General features: G+C 44.6%; 1 protein-coding gene across 1 annotated transcript in view; it reads left to right on the top strand.

The window, feature by feature from the left end:
- Positions 1 to 820: 820 nt before the first annotated feature.
- The window catches only part of slc39a6 (solute carrier family 39 member 6), a 15,003-nt gene continuing 2,479 nt past the window's right edge, over positions 821 to 13,344 (top strand). The window contains exons 1-11 of the mRNA XM_047589850.1: positions 821 to 974; positions 3,040 to 3,223; positions 3,334 to 3,841; positions 3,949 to 4,096; positions 4,816 to 4,923; positions 5,684 to 5,853; positions 6,902 to 7,093; positions 7,182 to 7,266; positions 8,393 to 8,803; positions 9,680 to 9,760; positions 10,683 to 10,873. Of these exons, the coding sequence (XP_047445806.1) occupies positions 3,045 to 3,223; positions 3,334 to 3,841; positions 3,949 to 4,096; positions 4,816 to 4,923; positions 5,684 to 5,853; positions 6,902 to 7,093; positions 7,182 to 7,266; positions 8,393 to 8,803; positions 9,680 to 9,760; positions 10,683 to 10,873 (2,073 nt within the window). The 5' untranslated portion in view covers positions 821 to 974; positions 3,040 to 3,044. The remainder of the gene's footprint in view (positions 975 to 3,039; positions 3,224 to 3,333; positions 3,842 to 3,948; positions 4,097 to 4,815; positions 4,924 to 5,683; positions 5,854 to 6,901; positions 7,094 to 7,181; positions 7,267 to 8,392; positions 8,804 to 9,679; positions 9,761 to 10,682; positions 10,874 to 13,344) is intronic.

Genomic DNA, 13,344 nt, shown 5'->3' with positions numbered 1-13,344 from the left:
AGTGGAAAATGAACGACTGAATGAAATAACACAGGCCACACAGCCGAACCTGCAGCAGGACAGACAGATATGATAAAAAAACAAGTGGTTCCTACTTTTCCTGATATGATAAAAAAAAAGCAAAACAAACAAACAAACAAAAAATATCAACAACCAGCTGATTAAATTCAGTGATTTTTTCAATTAGCTGTTGAGTTCTCTCTAAAAAAAAAGACACACACACACACACACACACACACACACACACACACACACACACACACACACACACACACACACAATTTGTTGTTAAATATTTTTTTATCATAACTAAAAAAAAAATCTGGTGGAAATAAAACCATCGTGTAAAAGATGATGCGACTATTAAAGTCTGAACTCACTGACATTTCTCTAAGAGTCTGAGGATTAAAGTTCTGACATTCTGACTTTAAAGTTTGTGCCTATTTTCAGAAGACTGAGATTTAGGTGTGAAGTCTTGTTAATTTTAATAATAATTTTTCTGTTTAAGTTTCTGTTTTTTTTTTCAGAACTGTGGGATTAAAGTCATAATACTGGGAATAAAGTGAATATTTAAAACAAAATGCAGTTTTTTTTTAGATGCGACTTTTTGAGGTGAAACTGGTTTGACTTTCTAACTTTAAAGTTCATGATTGTTTTAAAAACTATATTACCGTCAAATCAAACGATTTTATTTTTTAATGTTTTGTTTTAATTCTGTTTTTGCTTCATGACCAGAGACCCTCATCCTCCTGTATCTGTGCTTCTTGTTCACATGCTCATTATTTCCGCTTTCCTCCTCCTCATCATCATCCCCCTGTTCCTCCTCCTTCTCCTCCTCCTCCACCTCCTCAGGCTTTACGCGCCTCCGACCACATCCATCCATCACGCTTCGTTACCGGACGGAGAGGACTCGACGGCTTCGTGAAACGCACCGTGGGAGAACCGGAGTCAGAACCGCGGCACACAACTTAAATGTAAGTCTCCCTGAACCCTTTTAAAGGCGGTTTTGGACCGGGTTTCGCGGCCGGCTGAGAGGCAGCGTGTCCGCCCCGCTTCTCTGCGCTCCGCACGGCTTCAGTTTCCGGGTTTTTTTGCGTCTTTGTGCGCACGGCACTGGGCTGGTGCGGAGCGCACAGACCCAACGTGTCACTGTTTACCTCCGACGTGGGATCCAAGTCGAGCTCAGACACGCGTGGCCGCTCGTACCCCGGCACACGGGTTTGATTTGATGGTTCCCGTGGTTTGATGTCGCCCTGAGCCCGACACCGAGCCTCGGCGGCAGCCCAGGCCCGGGCCTCCATCCACCCAGGAAGATGCCGCCTGTCGGCTTCCTCCCGAGAAGTTTAGCGGAATAACTGCGGCTAGCGAGCTGGCTAACCCGGCTAACTCTCTGCCAGGATCCCAACAATTTATCGGCCGTGTTGGTGGTTTTATAACCAGCCCCTGTACATTAACAGCGCACATTTAAACGCATGGCTGCTCCTAATCCCTGGCCGTCCAGTAAGCTAGCTGCCCGGTGCTCTAAACAGGCGGCGGCTAAAGTGAAAACGCACCGCACGCCAAAATCCGTTCAGAAAACGACTAATTTTAACATTTCGTCTCTTGTCAGAGGAGAAACGCTTCTAACTCCAGGAAAATATATTTTTAGTAGCTTCTCTTTAATTCGGCTTAACTCACACAAACACACCAAGCCAGGAAACCGTTTTCTCCAGTGATCTCATCTATTCACTTCCCATCTGTCTTTTTTCATTAAACTGCTCCGAGTGGTTTAATAGGATTTAACGAAGAAGTTTGGTTTTTATACTCTTCTATATCCTGTTGTCTATTGTGCAGTGAGATGAACTCCCTAAGTTTAACCGTCTGTTCTCCATCTGTCAGTCAGGGTGATAATTATACTATATAACCTGATCATTCTAATCTAAAACGAGACTTAAATGATCCTGGAGCAAAAATATACAAGTGAAGTAAAGCTAAAAAGAATAAAACGATGAGAAAGTACAATTTAATAAAGGTGCCAGAATATATTCAAGAAATTAAAAGAACACAGTTTGGTGAAAAAAAAAAAAATAAATAAAATGTTGTGTAAAAAGTTAAATGGAAACAATGTTGAAATGGTGACGGTTGGATAATGATGACTTCAGTGTTACTCACAATAAACCAAACATTGTGCAGAAATTACATAATAAGTAAATACATGTCCTGAGACACACGCAGCCTTTACTGTCCGGAGACACTTTTTAATTCAACACTTTATCTCTTTCTTTTACATATTTTAACATTAAAAGGAGACAGTGACGTGTTAAACCAGGTCCGGTTGTTTTCCTTGTGTTACGCTGCTGATTGTGATTTATTCTGAGGAAGGACAGAAAATTCCCTTTGGCCTGAGTCAAGTGTCTGTTTCGGTTCCTTCCTCTGAAAACGCTGATCGGTTGTAATAAATGAACCTTTAGGAAACGTAAGAATGACTCTGTGTTTGTTGCTGCTGCTTGTAAAGTAGGTGACTGTCTGTGTTGTGTATGTTCTCAGTCGTCCGGGTCAAAGTTTGTCCAAAAATAAACCAAACTGAAACAAAGACAACTGGACTCTTTTGGTTTCATCTGAATGTTCATTCTGAAAGATTTTGCGGAGGTAACGTCCACGTTTGCTCCTGATTAAACTCCAGGAGCCTTTTAGGGTTTTAGAAGTGAAGAAGCTGCTTTGGCTCGAATGTCTTGAAGGAAACCTACAGGTCCAGTTGCTCTTGTTTGAGGTTTGTTTGCTGGATAAACTGTGACGTGGATGATTGAACCTTCGCCTTTACAGATAAATTAATGTCAACATACATTTATAAATGACATCTAAAATTAGCTGAAGTTTCAGTGGTGGCGTGAACGTTCTTTTTATTAGGACTGTATTCTTATTTTTCTGTGAATAGTGTTATTTTTAGTGTGGTCTCTGTCTGTCAGGTTATTTGGGGGCGGGGCTTAATAACGGAGGTGTTTTTTTTGGACTTCAGTGCGTTTTAACGACGAGTTGCTTTGGTCCCTGTGTCGCCTGCAGACACGATGAGTCCGACCGTCCTGGTCCTGATGTTCCTCTTCGCCGGCGGTCACAGTTCGTCCAGTTTGGACTGTGGCCCTTCGACGACGGAGTCCAGCGGTGCGACGCGGTTACTGTCGGCGGTGGTGGACGCGCCGAGGGCCGAGCAGAGCCGGAGGCAACACCTGGAGGCTCTGTTCAACAGGTGAGCTCCCGGCAGCGACTGCGCTCAGAGGAGGACGTTCGGCCGCTTCGTTCCTTCCTGCCGACGTCAAAGTTCTTCTTTTGTCAACATTTTCATGTTAAATCTAACAGATACGGAGAAAATGGCACCATCTCTCTGGCCGGTTTGAAGCGTCTCCTGCAGAACGTCGGGCTGGATCGTGTCCGGACTATCACGGTGCAGCACCACGAGCAACCGGGCCACCACGACCACGACCACAGCCACGGTCACCACGGTCACGAAGGTCACGGCCACCATGAACACAAAGATCACGACCACGATGGTCACAAAGGTCACGAACACCACGATCACGGCCACGATCACGACCACGGCCACGATCACGACCACGATCACGACCACGATCACGATCACGACCATGATCACGACCATGATCACGATTACCAACGTGACGACAACAATTCCCATGACCACAGCGATCTGTCTCTGCCTGGGAAGTTCCCTGAGAACCAGGGCGACGTGCTGGCGAAGAAAAGCGAGAAGGCGACGGCGGCTCAGGTCAGCGCCGCCATGGAGACACAGCCGCGGGCGGCAGCTGTGAAGCAGGACCCTCCCAGTAACAACGACCAGGACGGCAAAGACGTAACAAAACAGTCCCGCGTCATCCCTAGTTATCAGCAGCTAATAGTCAAATTCTTCTTCTTTGAATAAACTAACGATGCGTTTGTGTTTGTGTTTCCTCTCTCCAGTGTCTGAACGCCTCCAGCATCATGCTCTTACACGGGATGTCTGAGGGGGCGGAGCTCACCCTCACAGACTTCGGCTACCTGTGCCCCGCCCTCCTCAACCAGATCGACGGTGGAGCCTGCATCCTGCACGGAGACGCCTCCGAGACCGGTACGGAGCCCATCAGTCTCCTCTGGGCGAGATGAAGCGATCAGCTGATGGAAACTTAAGGCAAACAAAAAAAAACAAACAAACAAACAAACAAGAAACTAAATCACATTTCAGTTATGCTGAGCCACAGACATCATTACTGTCCACACAGACTCCAGAATAAAACCTCAGACCTGGCGGATGATGAGGAGTAGGGGTTGTGGTTGTGGTGGTAACCATGGTAACCGTTACTAATCATCTCCTAATGACTGAATGAATGAACATCAGGTTGAGGAGTTTCCTCTCTGTCCTTCTTCTTCTTCTTTTGTTCTATTTCTGTGACCAGTTAGTCTCCATGGACAGGTTCACCGGTGTACCTAATAAAGTGGCCAGTGACAGATCTTTCATTTAGCTTTTTGGGGGTTGGTCAGGACGGATGTGTAGCACAGGCCGTCTCAGATTATTGGAACTGAACTAATGGAACTCGTACTCTAATATTTAATGTTCTGTGTCTGCACAGGCGTCCATCATCTGAGGAATGTTTGTAGAGTTTTTTCGTAGTTAAAAAGTCCCTTTCCAAATATTCAGAGATGTGATCCTCTTCGCTCTCAGTCGACAGACACCGGAAGGGATGCGTCGTTTATCGGCTTAAGTCCTTTTTCAGTCCTGGTCTTGGTCGATGTAATAAACTGTCTTTTTGTTTGTTTGTTTGTTTGTTTTTGTTTTTTTTTTTTGAACAGAACATAAACATCACAAACATGGTCACGGTCACCATGGAGACCACAACCAGTCGGATCACGAGCACGGCGAGCGGACCGGCGGAGAGAATGGCAAGAACATCACCACAGGTACGATTCAGTAAAGTTAGAAGTTAGAACATTCTTTTTCTTCTGTACATAAAGTTTGTTTGCGAGAAGAAAGGAAACTATTTCCCCTTTTTTTGACGTAGAAAAAATCCGTGTGGAAAACGCCGGCTCCCCAGTGAACAGAAGCTGGATTTAAGAACAAACTGAAAGAGCCGATAAAATCCTCAGATCACATTTAGTTTTATTTCCTGCATCTTCTCGTTACAAATCTCGCGAGACCGCGCGGTGACGTTAGCCTGTACACTGTGTGAGGATGGACGGCGGAACTGCTCCTCTAAAGTCAAGCCAAAGCAAGTAGAGCTCCCCCTGGTGGCTGGAGGCAGCAGTGTAGGTCATAAGCTCCACCCCTTTCATGTTAGTGGGCGGGACTTGGGCCGAAATAAAAATTTCAAGTCTGACTTCAGTCATTTTAGGTAGTTAATATAATGTTAGTGAATGTTTAAGTGTATTGTCTTGTCAATGGTTCGTCTTAGTTATTTCACGCTACAGAAACAGGTGTTTAATCCACATATATATATATATACATATACGTATGTTCTATGGGTTAGTCCACATGTGAACGAGATCCAGAACCTGAAGAACCAGAAGCTCCAGGTCTGGACAAAAGCAAAGACGCATAAAAAGACGTGAAGCTGGAGGGAAAAGCTTTGGAACCAGTGCCCTTAGCTGTGTGTGAAAATCTCTCCGGAGATGGAAGCCGGCTGCAGATGTTGAATCTTTCCGTCTCCCTGTGTGTCTGCAGCGTGGATCGGCGGGTTCGTCTCCATCACCATCATCAGCCTCCTCTCGCTGCTCGGCGTCGTCCTCATCCCGCTCATGAACAGAGTTTTCTTCAAGTTCCTCCTCAGCTTCCTGGTGGCGCTGGCCGTGGGCACCCTGAGCGGCGACGCCTTCCTGCACCTCCTCCCCCACGTGAGTCCGGACCCTCGCGCTCGTTACCTCACCGTCTTCATAACCCTGGTGTTTTCACTTAGAGCATCAGCTGATCTCATCATGAATGACCTGAAGTCGGTCTCCTGGAGTCGACTGGAGTCACTCCCGTGTTTGGTGGTGGAGTTAAAAATCTGAGCAGCACTGAGTTCTGTACACGAGAACCAAAACTGTTAAGAAAATATTAAAGAAAGTGCACTTGTTTTTCAATACTTTGGATAATCTGAGATAACGCTGGAACATCAGTCATAGCTTATAGCTCATAGCTTAGCTTGAACTGAACAGAAGCTGTGGTCCAAACAAAAATCAGACCTGTGTCATTTAAAACCTTCATGAGTTTTCCTCACAGATGTCGTAGTGGTTTGATTTTCTTTAGTGATTTCAAATAGATAACTTTCACCTTTTTCACCTTGTACAGCTTCTTGGAGCAGCTCTGAATGATCCTAGAGTCTTTTATAGAGTCAGTCCAATAAATCTTTCTTCAAGTCAGAGTTAATTAGGGATTCACCATAACTTTTTTATTTTTTAATTTATTTTTTAAACCGATACCGATAACTTTCTGCTCCCGAAGGCCGATACCGATACCGATAACATACCCGGAGATAAAGACTAACGAACAAACGGTTTTTGACTCTTAAAATGAAGATATTTATGTTTTCAGATGAAAATATTTTAGCAAGAAAACATTTACTAAAAGATCAGGGTCAAACAAAACTATTTCGAATGAACATCACATAATAAAGGCCTCTAGACCTGAAATACTTCATAATGCATCAGGTTTAAAGGTAAATGAAATGAAAAAGTGCATCCACAAGTTCTAAAAAAGAAATAATGATTAAAACGACGGCTCACACCGCAGTGCTGACAGATATATATATCATATGTTATCGGGAATGATGTCCTGATATCGGGCCGATAATTATCCCTTAGAGTTAATGTGGAGAGCGGAGCTCGTACCTTCTCTACGCTACTTGGGTCAAGTTTAAGGCGTTTTCAGCTCGTATAAAGCAGCCTTCACGTGTCTCTCCAGTCTCAGGGAGGACACCATCACCACCACGAGGATGCTGGGATGGACATGGACGGACATCACGTCCACGGTGAGCAGGGCGAAAACCTGGACGGCGTGTGGAAAGGCCTGACGGCTCTGAGCGGAGTCTACTTGATGTTTCTCATCGAACACTTCCTGACGCTGGGGAAGATGTACAAGGACAAGAAGCAGAAGGTTCAACAGGCATTTTCCAACGCGTCACATTAAGAATTATTCGCCGCTTTCCCAGTTTAATGAGACGCCGGTCATTACGTCTGCACAGGTCCAGAAGAAGTGGGACCAGAACAACAAAGCGGATCCGGAGAAGCAGCCGGCGCTGGAGGAGAACGACCTGAAGCCAAGTGAAGGTGAGACGATGATTTCAGGGTGTGAGAGTAGAGATCAAGAATCCTTTAAACCAGGTCTGGCAATCTCACTTTAGTTCACATTCAGCCCAATTTGACCAATAACATAACATCAAAATAACCTGTAGGTTGTTAAGAGACACATTTAATAAGGAACTAAGAAGGAATTTGTTCTTGCGTCTATAGGGCTGCGACTGCAACAACGCAGTTAATTCTATCCAGGACATTTATTCATGAGAAACTCAAGTCCTCACAGGCCCCTCCCACTGCAGCATATGTCACACGCGCTAAGCATTCTGGGAGATGTGAGACCAGAGGCGCTTTTCTTATTATTTTTGGATGTGGGCCGGGTGTTTTGTGTCATGTTATGCTACTCAGCGTGCACACACACACTGTGTGCCGGCCTCTGCCCAGGAGATGTTAGCGATCAGGCTGCAGATATTTTGGCTTCTGGGAGCTCACAGAGCGGCCGCTAGCATTTCTCCTTTTCTGTATTAACCACTTCCAGTTTCTGACCCATAACAGAATAGTTGTCGGACGCCGCACAAGAAAAAAAAAAAAAACTTCTGCACAGATGATGTGCCGATCATCGACAACAGCCCCACCCCCTAGTGGACAAATCAGGGATAGCAGTTACTTTTATTGGAAAAATGACATCTTTCGCATCGTTTTTACTCTTTGTAAATTCATCCCGCGGCTCAGTTTGGACCCTCTATGACAGAGGGTCCAATGTCATTTAACAAAAATTCACATTTCTCAAGAAAAGTAATTGTAATTTGGGCTCGTTGCTGTTTATTGTTAAGTCCTGGGTCTCAGTGTTGTGTTCTGTCCACTTCTCTGACTAAAACAGTGGACAAATTACAAACGGGAGTTATTTTCAAAAAAAATAAAAAAATTGGGGAAATTCAAATGTTACAGCAGCACAAGTCAAGAAAAAAGGAAATTACATAGGACACAGAGAGCAGGCAGTACACAAAGTGGCAGCACATTGGAGTCTAGTGTGTAATTTTCTCACCCTGGTCGTCTTCTTTTGGCCCATTGGCTGTATGTCCTGCACCTGTTCCCTATGAAACCCCTGATTGCTAGTTTCAGCGTCTTTATTTATTTTTTCCTCTCGCCTCGCTTCCAGACGTGGAGACGAACGGCGCCGGCGCGTTCGGCGACCACTCGAGCGGCCTGCACGGCGGCGGCGGCGACGTGGCCGAGGAGGAGCAGGTGATGCTGGCGCCGCAGGTGTCGGTCGTGTCGCCGCAGGGTTACAGCCGAGCGTCCGGAGCCGCCGACGCCTACACCGCGGAGGACTGCGAGAACAAGTGCCACTCCCACTTCCACGACACGGTGGGCCAGGCCGACAGCAAGCACCACCACCACCACGACTACCACCACATCCTGCACCACCACCACTCCCAGAACCACCACCCGCACAGCCACTCCCACTCCTACTCGGAGCAGCACTTCCAGCAGGCCGGCGTGGCCACGCTCGCCTGGATGGTCATCATGGGAGACGGGCTGCACAATTTCAGCGACGGCCTCGCTATCGGTGAGTAGCCTCAGCTGAAATACAGACGACAGACTGGTCAGTAAAACCTCCTCACAGCCTCCAGTGCGCGGTCAATAAGTTGCTTTAACCATCCACTTGGTCACAGGGACGATTTCTAATCTGCCGAGTTAAATCTTTTAGCCGTAGACAAGTGGTTCAACTTGAAATGTTAAGATCCAGATCAACAAGTTATCAAACATTCAGGGAGTGTCTTTTTGTTTATGTCTTAAAACGATTCAGACATCCAGTTATTGTCAGGCAGGCAAGACAAGAAAAGCCAGTTCCTTCGCTCTGTCTGATCAAGGCTGCAGAACAGAAACTGAAGAGCTGAACGTTAACTCCAGGTCAGGCACCAGATCACATTGGACATTTTAATAATTATTCTGGCTCATATGAGCGTTAACTGCCCGAATGCTAACTGGTGCTGTCAAACGATTAAAAGTTTTAATCAGATTAATCTCACGGCTGCTGTCGATTAATTGCGATTAAATATCGTTCATTTTTAATCTCCATTAATCACGTTTAATTGTCCATGAGCGAACTGACTCCAGAAAGAAGGGAATACAAACTAAAGACAAACTATCTTGCCGACCGCTTCTTATTTACAATGTTGCTGCAGGAGAACAGTGGTTGCAGGACAAACTGAGGGACGTTCACAGTCGTTCTGCTGCAGACGCTTCATTGGGTTAAAAATTATAATCGGACTAATCGCGATGACGACGCGTTCATTTTCAAACATTTCTCATGCACATCTTCGCTTCTTATTTGACCAGGACGCTACTACCATGTAACTCCAGTAACATGCCAAATGTAAGGAGAATGTTAGCATGCTAACGAGAGCCGTCGGCCATTTTTTCCTTTTCTGTCTTTTTGCAGGCGCTGCCTTCACCGAGGGTCTGTCCAGTGGCCTCAGCACGTCTGTGGCTGTTTTCTGCCATGAGCTGCCTCATGAATTGGGTAAGATCTCGTTCCATCACTGGCAGATGTCTCTCTGAACGTTTATTATCACAATCACTTTTACTTTACGCAGGAATTTTGTGACATCAAACTGAAGTCGGTTAAAATCCTCACTTGAAAGTATAAGAATCATTTTAAAGTATAAGAATCTAACAGTTATAATCGTAAACACATAAAGCTCATGTGTGTTAATTTTATGGTGACTTCTACCTGCCCTGTAGTTTGGAAACAGGAAATCAGGAAGCCATGAAAACGGCTTCAACGCGGTGGAAATTCAGCAGAATGTGAAATGTGGTGGTAGTAAATAATTCTACTTTGCTGTGGGCGGTAAACTGACAAAGGACGAAGAAAGAAATCAAGTCTTTATTGGTTAAAAGTTAGTTTTTACTAAATAAATTATTTCGTTAGGCTGATAGCATAATTCTTCCATTAGGATGATTTACAAAATATCTCTTCCAGTGATTGCAATTAAATATTTGAATCTATTGACATTAAATCTTTAGTTTTAATAAGGGTCCAGTTACTTCACCTCCACGCTCTCTGCTCCGCTCTGAGGCAACTATTAACCCGCTAACACTTAAAGCTCGTCATGTTCTCCTCAATAAGCGAGAAATTTGAAAACTCTCCTAGGGCACGAGAATAATAAAAAAAGTTTGCTGATCTCAGGAGAGATTCCCACGAACATTAGCATCTGGGAGCTCACAAGGCCTTTCTTTGTTAACCACACTCATGTCTAGTTTTGACCCAATCATGGGTTACTCATGTGGAAGTTATTTATGTTTTACTTCTTGTTGTAAAGAGTAGAGAAATAACTTTTCCCAAGAAGTGAAATCCCTGTAATTGGCTCCGTTGGCGCCGTCGACACTTTGGGTTTTAAAAAGGGTCATTGTCCTCCAGTCAAACCGTCTGCCGCGTTTCCCAGGTGACTTTGCGGTGCTGCTGAAGGCGGGCATGACGGTGCGCCAGGCCATCCTTTACAACGTGCTGTCGGCCATGATGGCCTACTTCGGCATGGTGACCGGCATTCTGATCGGACACTACGCTGACAACATCTCCATGTGGATATTCGCCCTCACGGCCGGGCTCTTCATGTACGTGGCCCTGGTGGACATGGTGAGTCTCAACGACGGCGTTCAGATAATCGTCTGATTTGTTTTAGGTCTGACGTGAACCAAAACCACAATCACTGCAGCATCAAAACTGTGTTTTAACTCTGGTTAAAGACTATAAATTTTGCAATGTGGATGTTTGGTGAGATTTAAAATGACCACGAGACAATGAAACCGACAAGGAAGAGATGAAAAATGACTTTATAATGAAACATTAATACACAAAGCGACTGGAAAGCTTCCACAAACAGACTTCAGAACGTCTTCTTCCTCTGTTTTTATTGTGAGTGGCTGGAGTCAAAGCTGCTAAAAATCCCAGAAGTAGAAGAAAACGTCTAGAATGTGGAAGTTGTTGATTAGCACCTAGTGTGATGTGGGTGTGGTGAGGTTGGTGGCAGGAGATCATCTAAACAGAACCCACGGAGTCACTCAGGTCAAACAACAAACACTGAACGCTGCAGCGTTTCAAAGAAGAGAAACGTTTCCTGGAGACTAATCTTCCAGAGAGAGTCAGGGAGATTATGGCAGCGCTGGAGACCAGGACATTTGTGGAACAGAGAACAGAAGGTACGAGCTCCCCCCTCCCCTCCCCACATCAACTCTGACCGAAAGAAACACTCACTGGACTGAATCCAGTCGACTTTAGGAAACTACTCCATGATGATTATTATTAAAAGATCATCACCTGGAGAGAAAAGACAGTCTGAGCTGTTTCTGTCTCTTCCCCTCAAACATCCGTGAATCCACTGATTGTTTCACATGAATTCCAGCCGCATCCTGATCATTAACAGAGCGTGTCTACGTGGTGTGAGTCGCCTGGTCAGCAGCAGGTGTTCGTGTTCAAGTCTGACTCTCAACGGTGCTTCAGATCAGCCTGAGAGCAGCGGCCGCCAGGACCAGATGTCCTGGATGTCCTCCTCCTCCTCCTCCTCCTCCTCCACCTCCTCCACCTCCAGTTTATCAAACACAAACACAGGGGAGGAGAGGGCTGCTGTCTCCGTCAGCTGCTTCATGGAAAAACACAACGGCTCAAAGCTTCTACTGACCTCTAGTGGCTGAAGAGTAGAAGTTGAGGCTGCAGGATGTTCCGTCGGACTCTTTCCAGATCTAGAAAACACGGCGGCGTCTCTCCTCCTTCTCTCCTTCTGTCTGCGCATATTTTTACTTGAACAGTTGAAAGCAACACAGTTGGATGAAAAGACGCTTTTAAACGTCACAACTCTGCAAAGAGACAGTGTTGATCTGTAGCTCCTCATGGGCATGGGTTCAACTTTTAACCCCACTGTGCCAGAATTTAATTACAATTATACAGTAAATTAAAACAAATCATTTGTGCACATTCAGTGGATTCAAAGTCAGGGGTAATGGGCTTAATCGTAGGTACATAGTTTATTTTACTGATGCTGCTGAGGCTGAAACACTGTGTGCACCACTAGATGGCGGCAGAGTCCTTCAAATCATTTGCATTAATTGTGCTTTGACTGCAACACTTGATGCAATTAATGGTGATTAAATGTTGTAATCTACTGACAACGAATCAAACGGTGAGGATGAAGCCATGTTTAGTTGCTTATAAATCCAGTGATGCCATGGTTTAAGGTTGTGGTGCTTCTGTCTCAGAATGAAACTCATCTTCCAGCTGCACCAGAGGAAATAAATGTTGTGTAGCATCAAAGTGTGACGGCAACTACAACACAACTGTAATAGATCGGGGTTTGATCTTAACTTTGATCTGAAGGCGGCCAGGAGCCAGAAACGTTATCACGTAATAATCTATAAAGAACGACAACTCCAGATGTTTTGCTTCATTTCTGTACAAAAAAAAATACAAGTACATTATGAAAGTGTTTATTTAAATGTTTGCTTTTACTAAAATGACCCAGACCCAGCACAGATGTGACAATGCATCGTTAGACGGTTAAAATTGATTCAAATTACATGATTACAATCAGCTGATGAAAAATTAACTGCAGTGCCCTTTTTGAACAGCAGAGGGCGCCACATAAAAAAAGACATCTCTTTAATTTGTTAAAGAGAATGTATAATTTGTAGGTTTTATATATATATATATAAATATATGTGTTTCTTTTTAAATATGCCTTCATTGCATCCTACCTCACAAATGTGTTTCTTTTTTTTTGTTCTGATAAATGAATATTTTTCAGTCAGAATTTATCTGGAAGCTCATTCGGTTAAAAAAAAAACAAAAAACAAGTCATGTCGTTAAATATTGGAAATCGTGTTGAATTGTGAGTTGAGTGTAACGTTACATTCCTACAAAATGGTATGAACTACCTCCACTCTGCCGTCTACTCTTCTGTTCGGAGGCTTGGTTTAAAACAGTGCGCCCCCTAGTGGACAAATTAGGATTAGCCGTTAATTCTGCTGGAATTTGGCCCGTTTCACCCTTTCGGTGGGACGGTTTAGACCCTGACCTAAAGCTAGCAGACACCACCACCCTCTGCCCCAACAACC

Source organism: Mugil cephalus, chromosome 7 (genome assembly GCF_022458985.1).
Source record: "Mugil cephalus isolate CIBA_MC_2020 chromosome 7, CIBA_Mcephalus_1.1, whole genome shotgun sequence".
Classification (NCBI taxonomy): Eukaryota; Metazoa; Chordata; class Actinopteri; order Mugiliformes; family Mugilidae; genus Mugil; species Mugil cephalus.
This window is presented reverse-complemented; position numbering and strand designations above follow the sequence as displayed.